At 41.4% G+C, this 17004-nt stretch overlaps 1 protein-coding gene across 1 annotated transcript in view; it reads left to right on the top strand.

Moving 5' to 3' along the window:
* fdxr (ferredoxin reductase) overlaps positions 1–17004 on the top strand; it is a 48409-nt gene that overhangs the window by 13905 nt on the left and 17500 nt on the right. Inside the window, exons 7-9 of the mRNA XM_042086791.1 lie at positions 2239–2340; positions 4891–4998; positions 7779–7863. Coding sequence (XP_041942725.1) covers positions 2239–2340; positions 4891–4998; positions 7779–7863 — 295 coding nt within the window. The remainder of the gene's footprint in view (positions 1–2238; positions 2341–4890; positions 4999–7778; positions 7864–17004) is intronic.

Raw genomic sequence — 17004 nt, 5'->3', positions numbered from 1 at the left:
GCCTTAGTTGCTGAAATGGCTTTAAATTAAACAAACTCATAAAGGGAATTGTAAGTAATGAAATTCCTTCCTATTCAGGTGAGAGAGAGCAGTGTTCAAAGCAAATGCTGTTGCATCGCCTGTGACCCTTACTTGGCAAACTGGAGTGGGTGTAATGTAAAAGACAGGGAGGATGTAATATGATCTTTAACTAACCGCTCAAAACACTTCATAACAACAGAGGTGAGAGCAACAGGGCGGTAATCGCAGTACCCCCCCCCCCCCCCCTCCATCACATGTGGTACTGTGCTGTAGCCGCAATGTTTTTTTGTTTTTTATTTTCACTGCACCATAATTGTGTTGCCAGAAGCAATTAAAAGAATTCAAGAAACTACATTTAAAAGCACTTCATGGTTAAAACGTTTGTGGCGCCTTCTATTAGATCTGTTGAATACTTCATTTGTGTCGTCATGATGCGCAATTCTCAAAACTGGGCAAATAAACACGACCCATATTCTCTGCCTGACGGATGTGCTTGCTGCACTGACACAGATAGCACTGTGTGTTCCGCTGTCACTCTCCTGAGGTGGGTAAGGGAAGTTAGCCATCATGAAAGCGTTTGCTGATCTCATGCCATTTCCTGTCAGGTTTTAGCACGTTTCAACAGCGCGCTTTGCTGTTTTCGCTGCTTACAGAATTGTTATTATTCACCAGTAAAGAGCGCTCCAAGTGTGTTTTTTTTTGTTGTGTGTTGAAATAATAGCCTGACGTTGTCATACTCAAATTCTAGTCAGAATATGAGCCTGATAATAATAACAATAATAATAATACCTTCGACTTATATAGCGCCTTTCATGGTACCCAAGGTCGCTTTACAACACATGGATGGGGGGACCTCACTAGTAACCACCAATGTGTAGCACCCACCTGGGTGATGCATGGCAGCCATTATGCGCCAGAACGCTCACCACACACCAGCTTGAGGTGGAGAGTGAGGGAGTGAATGAGCCAATCACAGTGGGGGATGATTAGGGGGCCAGATTGAATGAGCCAGGTTGAGAATTTAGCCAGGACACAACTGGATAGTCTATTAGAAGCTCTCAGTGAGGCGACTGGCTAGTCTCTTAGAAGCTTTCAGTGAGGCGACTGGGCTGGCTAGTCTCTTAGAAGCTTTCAGTGAGGCGACTGGGCTGGCTAGTCTCTTCACTAATAGACTAGCCAGCCCAGTCGCCTCACTGAAAGCATCTAAGAGAGCTGGGCTAGCATGCAGTAGTCTGAAAAGTTGTGGGTTCAATTCTCAGCTTCCACCATTGTAAATGGTGTCCCATGCCGTACCAGTGGGTTGGTGTCCCAGGCCGTAGGGTTTGAGATCTGGATGAGATATGGATAAGACGTCTGACTTCAGATAACCCGATTGAGGGTTTGAATCTTTCAACCTTTGTGGTTGAAATGCAAACCTTTGGGCCGTGGTAGCGTAGTGAGTATCTGGGCTAGAATGCAGTGGCCTGAAACGTTGGGGGTTCAGTTCCACCGCTGTGCCCATAAACTGCTTGGATGCAGAGATATCATGCAACACATCAGTACTTTCTCACCACAGCACTGGACAATCTCTGCGCCCAAGTAGCAGTGCTTCGCCTGTGCTTCGGCCAATATATATATTGCTACTGAGACCCTGAATTTCCCCTGGGGATCAATAAAGTATCTATCTATCTATCTATCTATCTATCTATCTATCTATCTATCTATCTGATCGCCTTAATCTGCGTTGCCATTTGTACTCTTGTGAAGACGGAGGGCACAATAACTAATTAGGGATCCTTTTTTTGTTGGCTCACTTATACTCACGACATGCTATCCGGCAACAAAGTATTCCATTCACTATGCTAAGCTAAGCTAGCGAGGGCGCTGCCGGACTACAACAATGCTTTTGCTCACTTCTCTAACTCTAGGGGACACGGTGAATAACCCAATTTTATAAAACCGTGGTGTGTTCCTTTAAGCTAGTCACAACCAAAGACTGCATAAACAAGAGGAAATAAGTTCCTGAAGTCTTGTGGACCTGATGTGAGCTGAAAAGATGGCTGCATTCACAGTGGTCATTTCTGTGGGTGATAAACACATCAGTTCAACTGGATGTCAGGAACATTTTTTACTGTCTGTGTGCAAAGTTGATGGTGTATTTGATATTTCTCTCTCTCTGTCACTCTCTCTTTTATGTGTGTGTGTGTGCGTGTGTCTGTGCGTGTTATCTTCCCGCAGCTCCAACCAGACCTCAGCCATGACACAGCTGTGATCCTTGGTCAGGGAAATGTTGCACTAGATGTTGCTCGGATACTTCTTGCTCCCCTAGACATGCTGAAGGTAAGTGTCATGACACACACACACACACACACACACACACACACATACACAAACATACAGTGTGCACATGCTGCAGGATGGTGTCATGGCACTGAATTTGTCATTGTAATGGCCAGGCTTGGAATTTCACCATTCTGGGGGCATATTGGGCATATTTGGTGGAGGGCACAAAGGCCACATGTCAGGGCACCAAGGCCAAAGTTAACTATACAGTAGTAGGCTATAAAAATGATCAAAGTTGTATTTAGCCTATTCACTGCAGTAGACCTGCATCACTGTATGAAACATTACAAAAACATGAAACATGACATTATATAGAACTGTAAATCATCTGATCATCTAATCTTTACAGATATCTAGGCTATAACATTTATTTTATATTTAGCCTGTTATGAAATCATGTATTGAACAATTTAAGCACAGCTCAGCTTTAAGAAACTCAAATAGCCTAGATGCATGCTTAGCATTTTGTGATCATTAAGGCTATTTTCACAAACTCTTAGTCAGCTGTCCTCTGATTTTCTCGCGAACCGTTCAACACAGCAATTATCGGCTAACATCGTTTAAAAGCTGAGAAAAAGCTTGTTCATGTGATACTTGTGATGTCTGTGTGATGGCTACTGTGAATAGGCTACTTCGCGAGTAGTTCAACTGAGAAAAGTGAATGGTGAATTTGGACGCACTTTCTTTCTTGCACTGTCACTTTCTCCACTGCGTAAAAGACTAAATTAATTTGCGCTGTGAATGCTAAGATTATTTTGACAGGCCACAGGCTAAATAAAAATCGCTATTAGTAGGACGCAAAGCAGAATATTGAAAGAAGGGGGCACCAAGGCCACCGTGGCCTGTAAACCTCTCATTTTCAAAGGGGCCTCACGGCCAACGCAAGGGGCAGCGACGCCCATGGCCGTCGTGGCCGCCGTGAAATTCCTACCCTGGTCATGGCACTGTCATTTTGGTATTGTTTTTCCAAAGTTTAGCGTCCACACTAGAACACTGAAACGCCATGGAAGTACTAACTTTCATCAGTATCATGGCAACCGCACGTCATCCTATTTTAAGCTCTCAACCAAAGATTCTAGAGCGGAGCTAGAATCTTTGCTCTCAACTACAACATTAACCGTAGTTTTCAGATTTATCCACCTCAGAGATCGTTTTCATGTGTACCGAGTCCATGAGCCACAGGGGGTCGTCACTACCACTTGGGGGGGGGGGATTCTCACTATATTTTTCTGAAAGCTATATATCTCTCGAGTATAAAATGGTATGATGGCAAGTTGGATCTTGTAGCTTTGTGGCTGTACAGGCCACAAGTTGACCTCTGATTTGAAAAAAAAGGAAATTCCGCCTATTGGCTTTTTTTTTTGTTAAAACACTCAGAAGAGCCCAGGAAATAATCCAAACCTTATTATTGCTGATGCATATGTGGTGTTTAATGTTGGCATACATATTTTGACTCATTATGTGATTTTTCTCTAAAATTCAAGATTGTGTGTAGCTTTCAGAAAAATATAGTGAGAATTTGCCCCCCCAAGTGGTAGTGACACGCCCCTTTTTGGTCCTCTTTTTTTTTCTTTCTTTACTGTTTTATGATACGGGAGGCAGGTCAAATAGACTGATATATATATATATATATATATAATATCTATATCAGTCTATTCGATATATATATATATATATATATATATATATATATATATATATATATATATATATAATATTTGAAACAGTATCAAAACCCAAGGGAGTGCAGTGCATGGACATGACTAACACCCCCACGCCCCCCCCCCCCTCCCCCTCCACATGCATACGCACACACACACACATGACACACGCACAGGACACACGCACACGACACTTGCTCACGACCAGGACCAGGGCTTTGAGCCAGAGTTTTATCCCAATTGGTTCCTTCTGAACAGAAACGGTATTTTAACGTTTCCGGTTTTCGGTTCAACCCTAAACTTGACGTTCCTGAACCGGTTAGAACAAAAAGTTCCTGAACCGGTTAGAACAAAAAGTTCCTGAACCGGTTAGAACAAAAAGTTCCCCAACTGGTTAACGATTCTGTTCCGGGACATAAAAAAATTTGGACATGGACATGAAATCAGGTTCAAAAACAACAAAAGTTTCTGGTTTTGTTTCTGTTCCTAGCAAAACATCAAAAGTTTCTGGTTTTCGTTTTCATTCCGTGAACCGGTTCAAAGCCTTGCACACACACACACACACACACACACACACACACACACACACACACACACACACACACACACACACACACACACACACACACACACAGACACACACGGTATTTATTTCAGTGTGGCCCTGTTTGTGTGTGGCCCTATGTGTTTAATTTCCTTATATGTTCAGATTATAAGACTTCTTTTTGTGTGTGTGTGTGTATGTGTGTGTGTGTATGTGTGTGTGTGTATGTGTATGTGTGTGTGTGTGTGTGTGTGTGTGTGTGTGTGTGTGTGTGTGTGTGTGTGTGTGTGTGTGTGTGTGTGTGTGTGTGTGTGTGTGTATCTTTCTGTTTCCTCGTCTTAGAAGACAGACATTACCCAAGCTGCCCTGGACGCCTTGGCGAGCAGCAAGGTCCGGAGGGTGCTGATTGTGGGTCGTCGCGGTCCGATGCAGGTGGCCTGCACCATCAAGGCAAGTGGAGCTCCTTAGCTCTGCTCTGCTCTGCTCTGCTCTGCTCTGCTCTGCTCAGCTCAGGCCTCTTCCTGCCTTTTACTCCTCCATCAACTACAAGATAAATAACACCATGTCGTAACCGGACGCAATGTGAACGAACATTAGCGTTAAATAAATCCGTCAATTGGAGTGTCCTGACTGCAAGCAATGCACAATGTTTTGAGAGAACTGAGAGACGCCCGGTTTCTATTTTCTCTCTGTCGTTCGCTTTGCTCTGCTATTTTGAATGAGAAATATGACCCAATAGAAGGGCATATTTAATGGATTCAGTGTAGACAGATAACATTGACAGTTGCTCGCTCGGGCTGTTTGGATATGGTGTAAGTAAACTTGGAATTGTAGATCGGATAAGATGAAAAGCCACACTCATTGCTACACCAGCTGGAATGATAAAGCTCAAACAACAACACAGTTATCCATCCCTTGCTATTTCACCACCACTACCTCAACCAAGAGTAAGTCAAAAACCTTGGTGTCATAATTGACTCTACCCTCTCCTTTGACTCTCACATTAAGTACATCACTAAAACAGCTTCTTCTACCTCAAAAACATACACTATTCCACTGCAAGAGTTTTCACCCATACCAGGCCCTGGCAACATATCACTCCCATCCTCCATCAACTACACTGGCTCCCTGTACATTACCGTATTCAATTTAAAATATTCTTCTTGGTTTCAAAGCCCAACATAATCTTGCACCTTCCTATCTTTCAAGCCTCAACCAAAGAACACTAAGAGTAATTAGGTTGTGACCGTGCAGAACAGACATCAGGCTAATAGTGGGTATGTTGTGACAGTGCAGGAGTCAGGTTCATGTTTGTTAAAGGAAAATTTCGGTATTTAGCACTTTGAGTCCCTTTTCTGGTTTGTTTCGGATGAACTAGATGAAAGACTTGGTGAGTTGCACAGTTTTGAAAACGAACGTTAAGGGTTGTTTTAAGGACATGTCGATGTCCACCACTCTAGTTCATCCAAAACAAACCAGAAAAGTGACTCAAAGTGCTAAATAGCGGAGTTTCCCTTTAAGCTTGGCATCTGGCATGTTTTTGTCAGGGTCATGACTGACACGTTGCTGAACAGGTGCAGCAAATTGATAGCAACACATACTCACACACACACACACACAGATATACATAAATCCCAGCAGCGTGTGACACATTTGCTCGGCTTTGTTGGCTCTGCTGGCGCTCTGGCATCCACTGATTAGGCCCTAGGGTGTTAGGGTAACCTGTTTTTATAGATGATTTAATTGTTGTTTTGTTAACTCTCCTTCTGATATGACGCGTTCATGATGGTGTCATGTCGTTCTTACAGTATGTACATACCTTCAAGTGAAGTGTAACCCACATCTTTCTTGTAAATGAAGGTTTCAAATGCAGTTGCAGTTGTTAACTCAATTCCATAGTGTTGCAGGTGATTTTGTAAATTGCTTTAATTGAAGAATTGCCCGATGCACCAAATGCCCATCAGCTATTAGGGACTCAATGTCATGGGGTCAAAGGTCATGGTCACATGGTATCATACATATAATGCTCTTCCTCAATATCTCATCTGTATCGTATGACATTTTCAGTCCTGTAGCACCTGACCATTTAAACTCCTGAAGTTAGTTACTTTTTTATTTTATTTTTCTTTTAGACATGCTCTAAGGGGAGGATGAAACTAAACAAGTTACATCTAATGTTCTAAATCTGTCTCCAGAGTGGCATTAAAATGCCACAGGTTGGACTCCGTTGTCCTTGGAGAAGAGTCGTAAAGTTGAAACCGACATGACCATTTCAGGTCCTTCAGTTTTTCATTTTTTCTAACTTCAGGATGGTAAAGGTTGGATCTAACGTGTCAAAGTGGTCTACAACTTCTCATACTAGTGCAATAAAAACACAGGGGGCAGCCGTGGCCTACTGGTTAGCGCTTCGGACTTGTAACCGGAGGGTTGCCTGTTCAAACCTCGACCAGTACCACGGCTGAAGTGCCCTTGAGCAAGGCACCTAACCCCTCACTGCTCCCCTGTTGTAGCAGGCAGCTCACTGCGCCGGGATTAGTTTGTGCTTCACCTCTCTGTGTGTTCACTGTTTGCTGAATGTGTTTCACTAATTCACGGATTGGGCTAAATGCAGAGACCAAATTTCCCTCACGGAATAAAAAGAGTATATATACTTACATACTTAACTATGCTGACCTCCCTATTACACCTCATTACACCCTAAGTACTGTATCAGAGATGCACTGAAAAGTATCACAACTGAAATTGTCAGCTTGTCAAGAACTTGTCAATGCATGCCCAGGTTGCATGATATTGCACTGTATAACGGTGTTGATCAGGAAGGGTCATGACCCTTTTAGTTGTTTTTGACCTAACTGGGTACAGTGTAATTGCTTAATGGGGTTATATTACCAGTAATGCCCAGGGGCATAAACACACACACACACACACACAAATCGTATGTTTACTTACACACATACACACACACCCACACACACTCCCCCACAAACACAAACAAGCCAGTCTTTCTTTTGAAGTGTGTGTGTGTGTGTGTGTGTGTGTGTGTGTGTGTGTGTGTGTGTGTGTGTGAGGGAGATATGCAAGCCTTATGTTTACACACACCCACACACACTCCCCCACAAACATAAACAAGCCAGTTCTCCTTTTGAAGTGTGTGTGTGTGTGTGTGTGTGTGTGTGTGTACATGTGCACGCTTGCATGTCTTAAAGAAGAGGTGTCATTTATTTTTCCAGGAACTGCGTGAGATGGTGAATCTGCCCGGGATACAACCTGACATGTTAATTGATGACTTTCAGGGCATAAATGAGGCCTTAAAAGGTATGTGTGTGTGTGTGTGTGTGTGTGTGTTTGTGTGTGTTTGCAGTTTATGTATAATATTTATATTGATTGCTTAATGCAATAACTTGTACTTTTATTTTTTTCTGACCTCATTTCATGTCAAGCCATTGCTCAGCCATAAAATTGTCCTCCTATCTGCACCGTGTGTGTGTGTGTGTACGTGTGTGTGTGTGTGTGTGTGTGTGTGAGTGTGTGTGTGAGAGAGAGAGAGAGAGCGGTTGTATTATTATTAGTGAGCTTGCAGGCTGTCATCATAGGGAAACAGATGATAAAGAGGTGTGTGTGTGAGTGTGTGCGTGTTTATGTACATGCGTGGGTGTTAGATGTCAGATAGCTAAATTCTTGTAAATGGTGTGATTGCTTGGTTGGCCGTCCTGTGAGAACAGCATCTTTCTGCTATCGCCCTCTCTGTCCACACATTCCAGTTGCACCAACACACACTTACACATTTTAAAAAGTATTAAATCGAGGGCTTTGATCTTAATGCTGTACACTCCTCATACTGAGTCGCTGAGTTGCACACTTCACTCCAAGTCTGAGAGACCTCTTTCGGAACCTGGAAATCATTCGTCATTACCATTGTTTGCCATATTTCCTGAAAGTGTTGTGAGCCTAATTTGTAACGTCCCTCTTATGAGCCATTTCATGCCGAGCTCACACTGCAGCACAATAGCCTGGATTTCAGCCCGATTTGCCACTTTCCTGATCTGAAACTGATCAACGGCCCAGTTTATCCTGTTTAACATGATTATTGATAACATGATAACATGGTATTATTATGACCGCCGCTAGCGAAGCGATCATATAGGGAGGATTGTCAAAGTTTTTTTTTTTTTTTTCCTCGTCATCTACTTCCTGAATTTTTGGTCAACGATGCCTAGGACACCGAACCACCGGGGCACATGAAATTTGGTGGGTATGTAGCCCCACTAGACTTTTACGGAAAAATTTTGTTTTGTCCCCGGGGGCCACTCCCCCCCCCCCCCCCTGTGCTGGGCCCCCCGAACCGCAAAAAAAGCAGTTTTTCCCAAATAACTACCTGAACCGTGGCACCGAGGATGAAGAATCTTTTATGGTATGTTGGTCTCAAGGGCCCACATCAACCTGGCCCATAATCACTCATTTGTGATTTGCACCCCCCCGGTAAAAAATGAAAATGCAATATTATTCTGCTTTAATCGCCCCTATCTTCAGTTAAGATGTTCAGAACTGCACCAAATTTTATGTGTATGATTGACCTGGCATTCTCTGGGGGTATGCCAAGTTTCGTAAAATTTCATCCATGGGGGGGTCTAAAAAAAATTAGGTTATGTGTGCATTTAGTGACTGTACACTCATTGGCCTGTAGATGGCGGTGCACACATATACACATGCACATACACAGGCACCCACATACTATCGGTATTAGAACGGCCGATACATAATTACAAATTTAGTAGCATTAAAAGAAAGCCAAAATAAATATTCATCATCATCATCATGGCTGCATTTCCAGTATTGGCGATAAGTAGTCGTTTGTCCACTAGATGGCGCATCGTTGCAGTGAGACATAATTTTGTTGGAAGTTAAAAGTGGGTTGGAAAAACAATGGACGCTTCCTACAAGGACTAGTTTACCGCAGAGAACGTCTAATAAGGATAGGATGATGTTCACATGAAATGTAATTCCCATTTCTTCTTGAAGCCGAAATAAATCTGAGGATGTTTATCGGACATGCTTGGTTTTTACTGCAGGTACGTTCATCTTATAATATCAATAAGGACCTAGGTAATGTTACCTTTAGCGTTGGTTGAGTGATGGAGGCCAATTTGATTGATTGCATTTATAGAAAACTATAAATGCGGTTATACCAAGCAAATTGATAGCAGCACTGTAATTGTATCTTTCGACTGTCATTTGTTGCACGTGCTACAAAAATCATTCTGTGCAATGGAAGATTTACCAACGTTACACCGGTCTGATACAGTTTTGCCTATACATGCGTGAGACTGAGACGCCTGTTTATTTTGTTTTAAGTGCGTGCAGGGTGTGAGAGGGGAATCGATGTGCTTTGATTCCAGCTTGGTAGTTGTAGTCTATGGAATTAAAAAGCACGTGTGTGTGAAGTATCCAAACAATGACACCTTCATTTCATTATGGCTGCTTTAGCAACACACCTTAAGCTACTGTGTCCCATTTAGAAGTGGCTACTTCATTCGCGCTTTCCTTGACTCATGGAGCTGCGTGAATTTTATTACAACTTTTCGCCACGATATGGCAGTTTAAGTCCACTTGATACTGTAAGGCGTAAGCCATTGGTTTCCAAAGGAGATTTTATTTGTGTTGCCAGCATAGCCTATTGACAATTTATGTTGTAAATAGGCCTACCTTATAATCCTACCTGTAGCTTAGGGAAGCTAACAGCTTTCTATTAGGATCTAGTTTGTTAGTTACAGTTTTGTCATAACTCCCTGATGCATTTTTGCATTTAGAATAGCCAGAGCGTGGATATCTCAATCGGAAAATTAAACAATATCGGGTGCCTATGGACTAGGCTGGGTGAACCCAGCCTGATCTGCCCGCTATTTATTTTTTGATTTCTTAAAAGATTGAGCTTGGTCTGGTGAAAGCCAGACTAGCCATGGACCTCAGTTACACAATGCAAGGGAACATGAATCAGCCTATATTTGCACGAACAATAACGGACAACAGCTCTTCAACTTTGGCCCATTAAAATGTGTATGAACAGTCTAGCGACGCATTTCATCAAGGCCCATTTGGACATGTCAGTTATTTGCACCACTGGTTAGATGTAAAACAGCATTTCATTTCAGACTAATGTTACTTGACAATATGCAAATGCATTGACAATAAAGTATTACATGAACTAAAGATGACTAAAATCTTATGTAGAAGAAGAAACATTCACAAAAAATCCATCCATCCAAAAATGACCTTTTGTTTTTGATAGCTGTTGAAAACGGCATGGAACTGACAGAGATGTTTTTGTTTATAAATAAATAAATAAATAACATTATGCTGATACCTTTTGCTTTTCCCAAATACAATGTAGCCTACAGGTGTAAGTGACCTTTCATCAATCCAGTTGCAATGGATGAACTGTGATAACCTGCACTACTTGTGATTGTTTAGAGATTTTAAAGGTTTTATAACAATGCTACATCTTCTTTGGCTATTCTACAATCTATTCACCTTTTCAGCACCAGTAGGCTACTTTCTGTGCAGCCGCACACACACACTCAGGCATGCCAAACAAGCATACACAAAAGTTTCAAGAGTGGGGGATGGAGTAAAATATGGAGACAAATTGAAGTGTGATTTATTTTCGTGGAACGGATGTACAGGACTGAGCGGCGGTCATATTTTGTACCGCTATGCGGTACATCTAGTTGTTAATTTAAATAGGCCAGATCCTTAATCTTTCTAGATTACTAGGGTCTGGAATCTCCAGGCTACAGCCAATCTACAGTCGTTGTGAAGAAGCTCACATTTGCTTTGGGCAATTTAGTCCATTTCTTTTCTTATGTCCTCTGGACACTAACTACTTTCTCATTATTCAGTATTCGCTGTATCTTCCTATCGCGTTCCGCTAATATTGGCGTTGCTACACAAATGTGACATAGTTGCCCGAACTCTATTGAAAACGGAACTATTTTTTGATGCGTAAAAACAAAGTAGAAATAAAAAAAATTAAACAATGATGGGGTGTTTTCAGATTTAGTTTGTGGTAGAATTGTTGTATAAAAGCAATATAGCACTTGTGATCGTGGGATTGGTAATGGATATTCCCATGTTGCCTATGGCCGAACAACACCCGTGGGAATATCCATTACCAATCCCACTCTCACTCGTGCTATATTGCTTACATATATCGCGACTCTAGAGGGAGCTGTACAGTCGCCAAAGATACGTAACCTACATAGTGTACCTTTAAGAGTAGTGCACGCACACACTAGCACATGAGCTTGTTCGGGAAATGCATGTAAAACTTTAATGTATGTTTGTAAGATCACTTGTACTGTAGAGAACACTCATAGCCACTAAGATTCATGGTTATCAGGAAACGAGGTATCAGATCTGAAGACCTGGGCTGATAGCCCTGTGGTCATGGTGGGGTCTTCCATCCCACTTGCATCCCGGTCCCATGCACAAACATTCACACACACACACACATCAGCACACACTCGTATCACACATGCTCAACACCATTGTCCTTTCGTCATTTTGCTATTCAAACAGGAAACTTATTATTTGCTAAGCTGTATGCCTTTTTATTTTGTCTCTCAGTAAAGGAGTGCCCTCAGCTCTCTGTATTTCAGGTTGTGCAAGAGAAAGTCCAAAAAACACAGTACTTCTCTTAGCCCAAAAAACACAGTACTTCTCTTTGCCAATATCTTTAATCTCCACTTAAATTTTCCATTACCTGTGGGCAGGAGAGACATTTTACTGGAGAGAAGCCAGGTCTCACACTACCCCCCCCCCCCCCCCCCCCCCGACACCACCACCACACACACACGCACACACACTCTCTCTCAAACAATTCCACAAAGCTGGTCCTCCCAGTAGTTTTGAAGTTTCGTTTTGAGTTTTTCCTATTCATGGTGCCAAGAAGCCAGCTCCTCCTCGAATTCACCTGCACAGCCATAAATAGATGTACAAATCTTGATTTGGGGCTTTTTGCTTTTTTTCCAATAGGACAGTGAAGGCAGACAAGAAGTGAGTGGGAGAGAGAGAGATGGGGTGGGATTGGGACATGACCGCAGGTTGGATTTGAGCTTGCTGCACCACAGCAGCCCCTGTATGAACAAATCTTTATAGCTCTGATCAAGTAGAGAAGCTAATGCCACATAGCGCCACCTGTTGGCCTTAATAGAGCTGCACTGCATCTCTCTCTCTCTCTCTCACTCTCACTCTACCATCTTTCAACATGCTTTGAAGACAAGACAAAACAAACTGCCTGAAGGCTGATGGCAAAATTCCAAAAGTGGCAGACGCTGTATAGTTAGTTGCCTGACCTATTATATGTCTACGTAGGCTGTGTAATGTCTGAGACAATGTTCTGGGAAAGAAACGCGTGCCTTAGAAAGACCGGCCCACCAGAAAAAAACTTCCCTGAATTCCCTAAAAGGCCAGTCTGCGAGCGTGACCCTTCCCTCCCTCGGCCTCAGAGCCCAGCTTTCCTTTAGGACAGTGTTTCTTAACTGGTGGGTTCTGGGTGGGTCGTAGAGCTTGTTTTTTGTTTAGTTTTTTTAAAGTGCCTATTTGAAATGCTACCTTATCAGATATAATTTTGGACCCTTAAAGCCAGGCCAGTTAAGAACCACTGCTTTAGGAGACATTTGATCAGAGTTGCAGTGAGAATCAGTGGCTCAATGAACGGCCTGGCCTTTTAGGGTTCAGAGCACTTGTTAGAAATAATGCTCACATCCTGGTTGGTTTGTTTCATCTGGTGTTTATACATCATGGTGTATGTAGTTAACCTGTATCAAATGGTGTAGAGGTATTATGGTTGGCATGGCTGGGCTGTATCAGGCGATGAATGTCTGTTATAATGAGTACCATACACTGAACAAAAATATAAATGCAGCACATCAGTTTTTCTAGCCTGGAAAATCCAGACCCTGATAATCTAGAAAGATTAAGGGTCTGGCAAAGAGCAATGTAATGGCCCAACTCGAGGGGCGGCAACAAGCATGCATTACTTACTTACATACATACATACATACATACATACATACATACATACATACATACATACATACCTTACTTACTTACATATATACATACCTTACTTACTTACATACATACATACCTTACTTACTTACATACATACATACATACCTTACTTACTTACTTACATACATACATACATACATACATACATACATACATACATACATACCTTACTTACTTACATACATACATACCTTACTTACTTACATACATACATACATACATACATACATACATACATACCTTACATACATACATACCTTACTTACTTACATACATACATACCTTACTTACTTACATACATACATACATACATACATACATACATACATACATACATACCTTACATACATACATACCTTACTTACATACATACATACCTTACTTACTTACTTACATACATACATACATACATACATACATACATACCTTACATACATACATACCTTACATACATACATACCTTACTTACTTACATACATACATACATACCTTACTTACTTACATACATACATACATACATACATACCTTACTTACTTACATACATACATACATACATACATACATACATACATACATACATACCTTACTTACTTACATACATACATACCTTACTTACTTACATACATACATACATACCTTACTTACTTACATACATACATACATACATACATACATACATACCTTACTTACTTACATACATACATACATACATACATACATACATACCTTACATACATACATACCTTACTTACTTACATACATACATACCTTACTTACTTACATACATACATACATACATACATACATACATACATACATACATACATACCTTACATACATACATACATACATACATACATACATACATACCTTACATACATACATACCTTACTTACTTACATACATACATACCTTACTTACTTACATACATACATACCTTACTTACTTACATACATACATACCTTACGTACATATATACATACATACCTTACTTACTTACATACATACATACATACATACATACCTTACTTACTTACATACATACATACATACATACATACATACATACCTTACTTACTTACATACATACATACCTTACTTACATACATACATACATACATACATACATACATACATACATACATACATACATACATACATACATACATACATACATACATACATACATACATACATACCTTACTTACTTACTTACTTACATACATACCTTACTTACTTACTTACATACATACATACATACATACATACATACATACATACATACATACATACATACATACATACATACATACATACATACATACATACATACATACATACCTTACTTACTTACATACATACCTTACATACATACATACCTTACTTACTTACTTACTTACTTACATACATACCTTACTTACTTACATACATACATACCTTACTTACATACATACATACATACATACATACATACCTTACTTACATACATACATACCTTACTTACTTACTTACATACATACATACATACATACATGTCCTTTTGTCAGATAGTGAAGTGATGCACTACAGAGCCAGCTTTCCGTACCAGCCGGTCAAGTCGCCCCGCATCCTTCTTCTTTGTGCTTCCTCCCCAACATACTACTGCATAGAAGAGGAGGCTGGCATCAACAGACTGGTAGAACATCCTGAGGAGCTTACTGCACACATTGAAGGAGCGCAGCCTCCTCAGGAAGTACAGCCTGCTCTGCCCTTTCTTGTAGAGTGCATCAGTGTTGGCTGACAAGTCCAGTTTATTTTCCAAGTGGAGACCCAGGTACTTGTAGGTGCTTACCACCTCGACATTGATCCCATCAACGGAGACTGATAGGAGAGTGGGCTTAGACCTGCGGAAATCCACCACCATCTCCTTGGTCTTTGAAGTGTTGAGTTGGAGATGATTGAGTTTGCACCATAGCACAAAGTCCTCCACCAGCCTCCTATACTCCTCCTCCTGCCCGTTCCTGATACACCGTATCGTCAGAAAACTTCTGCATGTGGCATGACTCAGTGTTGTAGCAGAAGTCAGATGTGTACAAGGTGAACAGGACTGGAGAGAGCACAGTTCCCTGTGGCGCTCCGGTGCTGCTGATCACAGTGTCAGAGAGACAGTTCTTCAGTCTGACGAACTGAGGTCGCTCCGTCAGGTAATCTGTGATCCAGGTTACCAGGTGAGTGTCCACACCCATCTGCAAGAGCTTGTCTCTCAGTCTGAGGGGTTGGATGGTGTTAAAAGCACTTGAGAAATCAAAGAACATGATTCTCACAGCACTTTTCCCCTTGTCCAGGTGAGAATGTGTCCTGGATAACACTAGACCATGTTTACTCTGAATGATTTCGGACTTCGATGCAATCGGATAACACTACGACCAATGTGTACTGTCCTCCAACATTGCAGCGCTGTCTTCATCAGTTTAGCTGGTTCCTGGAATGTTGGGGTAAAAGTAACAAGCATCATTGCTCTTTGCCAGAGTGTCTCGCAGAGACAATTCCATTGTGCTCTCACGAGAACTTTGGATTTCTTTTGGAGTTTAAGTACAAAAGTTTATTTTACTCAAATTGTGTTCAGACATTTGGTAAAATCCGTATTAGTCAGCATTTGAGCTTTATGTTCAGTTCACAAGCAACTGCTCTGTGTACTCTACTCACATTGTGTAATAAAACTGTACTTTTTGGAGTGGCCTATTATTGTCAACTGTCCAAGGGACATCTGCACAATAATCATGCTTTTCAATCTGCATCTTTTGATATGTCTCACCTGTCAGGTAGATGGATTATTTTAGCAAAAATAAAGTTCCCACTAACATGGATTTGAACAATTTGTTTTGAAAAAGAACTAGGCTTAAGCACAGAGAATCACAGGCTCAGTCCCTGCCTTAGTCATTGCAAGCGCCTCTGATTGATTAATCACCACTATGTGGATATTGTTTTTAGAATTGATTTAGATTAAGTGTTAGTTAGTATAATTTATATTTTAGTATATTTAGCATATTCTTTATCTTCTACTGTGTCAGACACCAAACAGGACGAGGACCACAAAAGCGTCACGTTCAAAAGTTTATTTAAGGGTTGGGGGTTTCAGGGGTTCCGGGGGGGGGTACAGGAGTTCCAAGAGTCTGCGTGTGTGTTCCCCCAGTAGCCGAACAGCGATGGCAGGAGCTGGATGATCCGGGAAGTCCTGGGGGAAACACACACACAACAGCAATTGAAACGAAGCAGCAGTACAGTCAAGGACTAGGCGGTATTCGTAGAAGAGGGACGGAAGGCAGGTCAAGATTACCGGGGCTGGAGAACACAGAAGTAGTCGAGCGGGTCTAGGATCACAGGCAAAGAGTCAGAGGCGTTTT

Source organism: Alosa sapidissima, chromosome 3 (genome assembly GCF_018492685.1).
Source record: "Alosa sapidissima isolate fAloSap1 chromosome 3, fAloSap1.pri, whole genome shotgun sequence".
NCBI lineage: Eukaryota > Metazoa > Chordata > Actinopteri > Clupeiformes > Clupeidae > Alosa > Alosa sapidissima.
The sequence above is the reverse complement of the archived record's forward strand: the minus strand, read 5'-3'. Positions and strand labels throughout refer to the sequence as shown.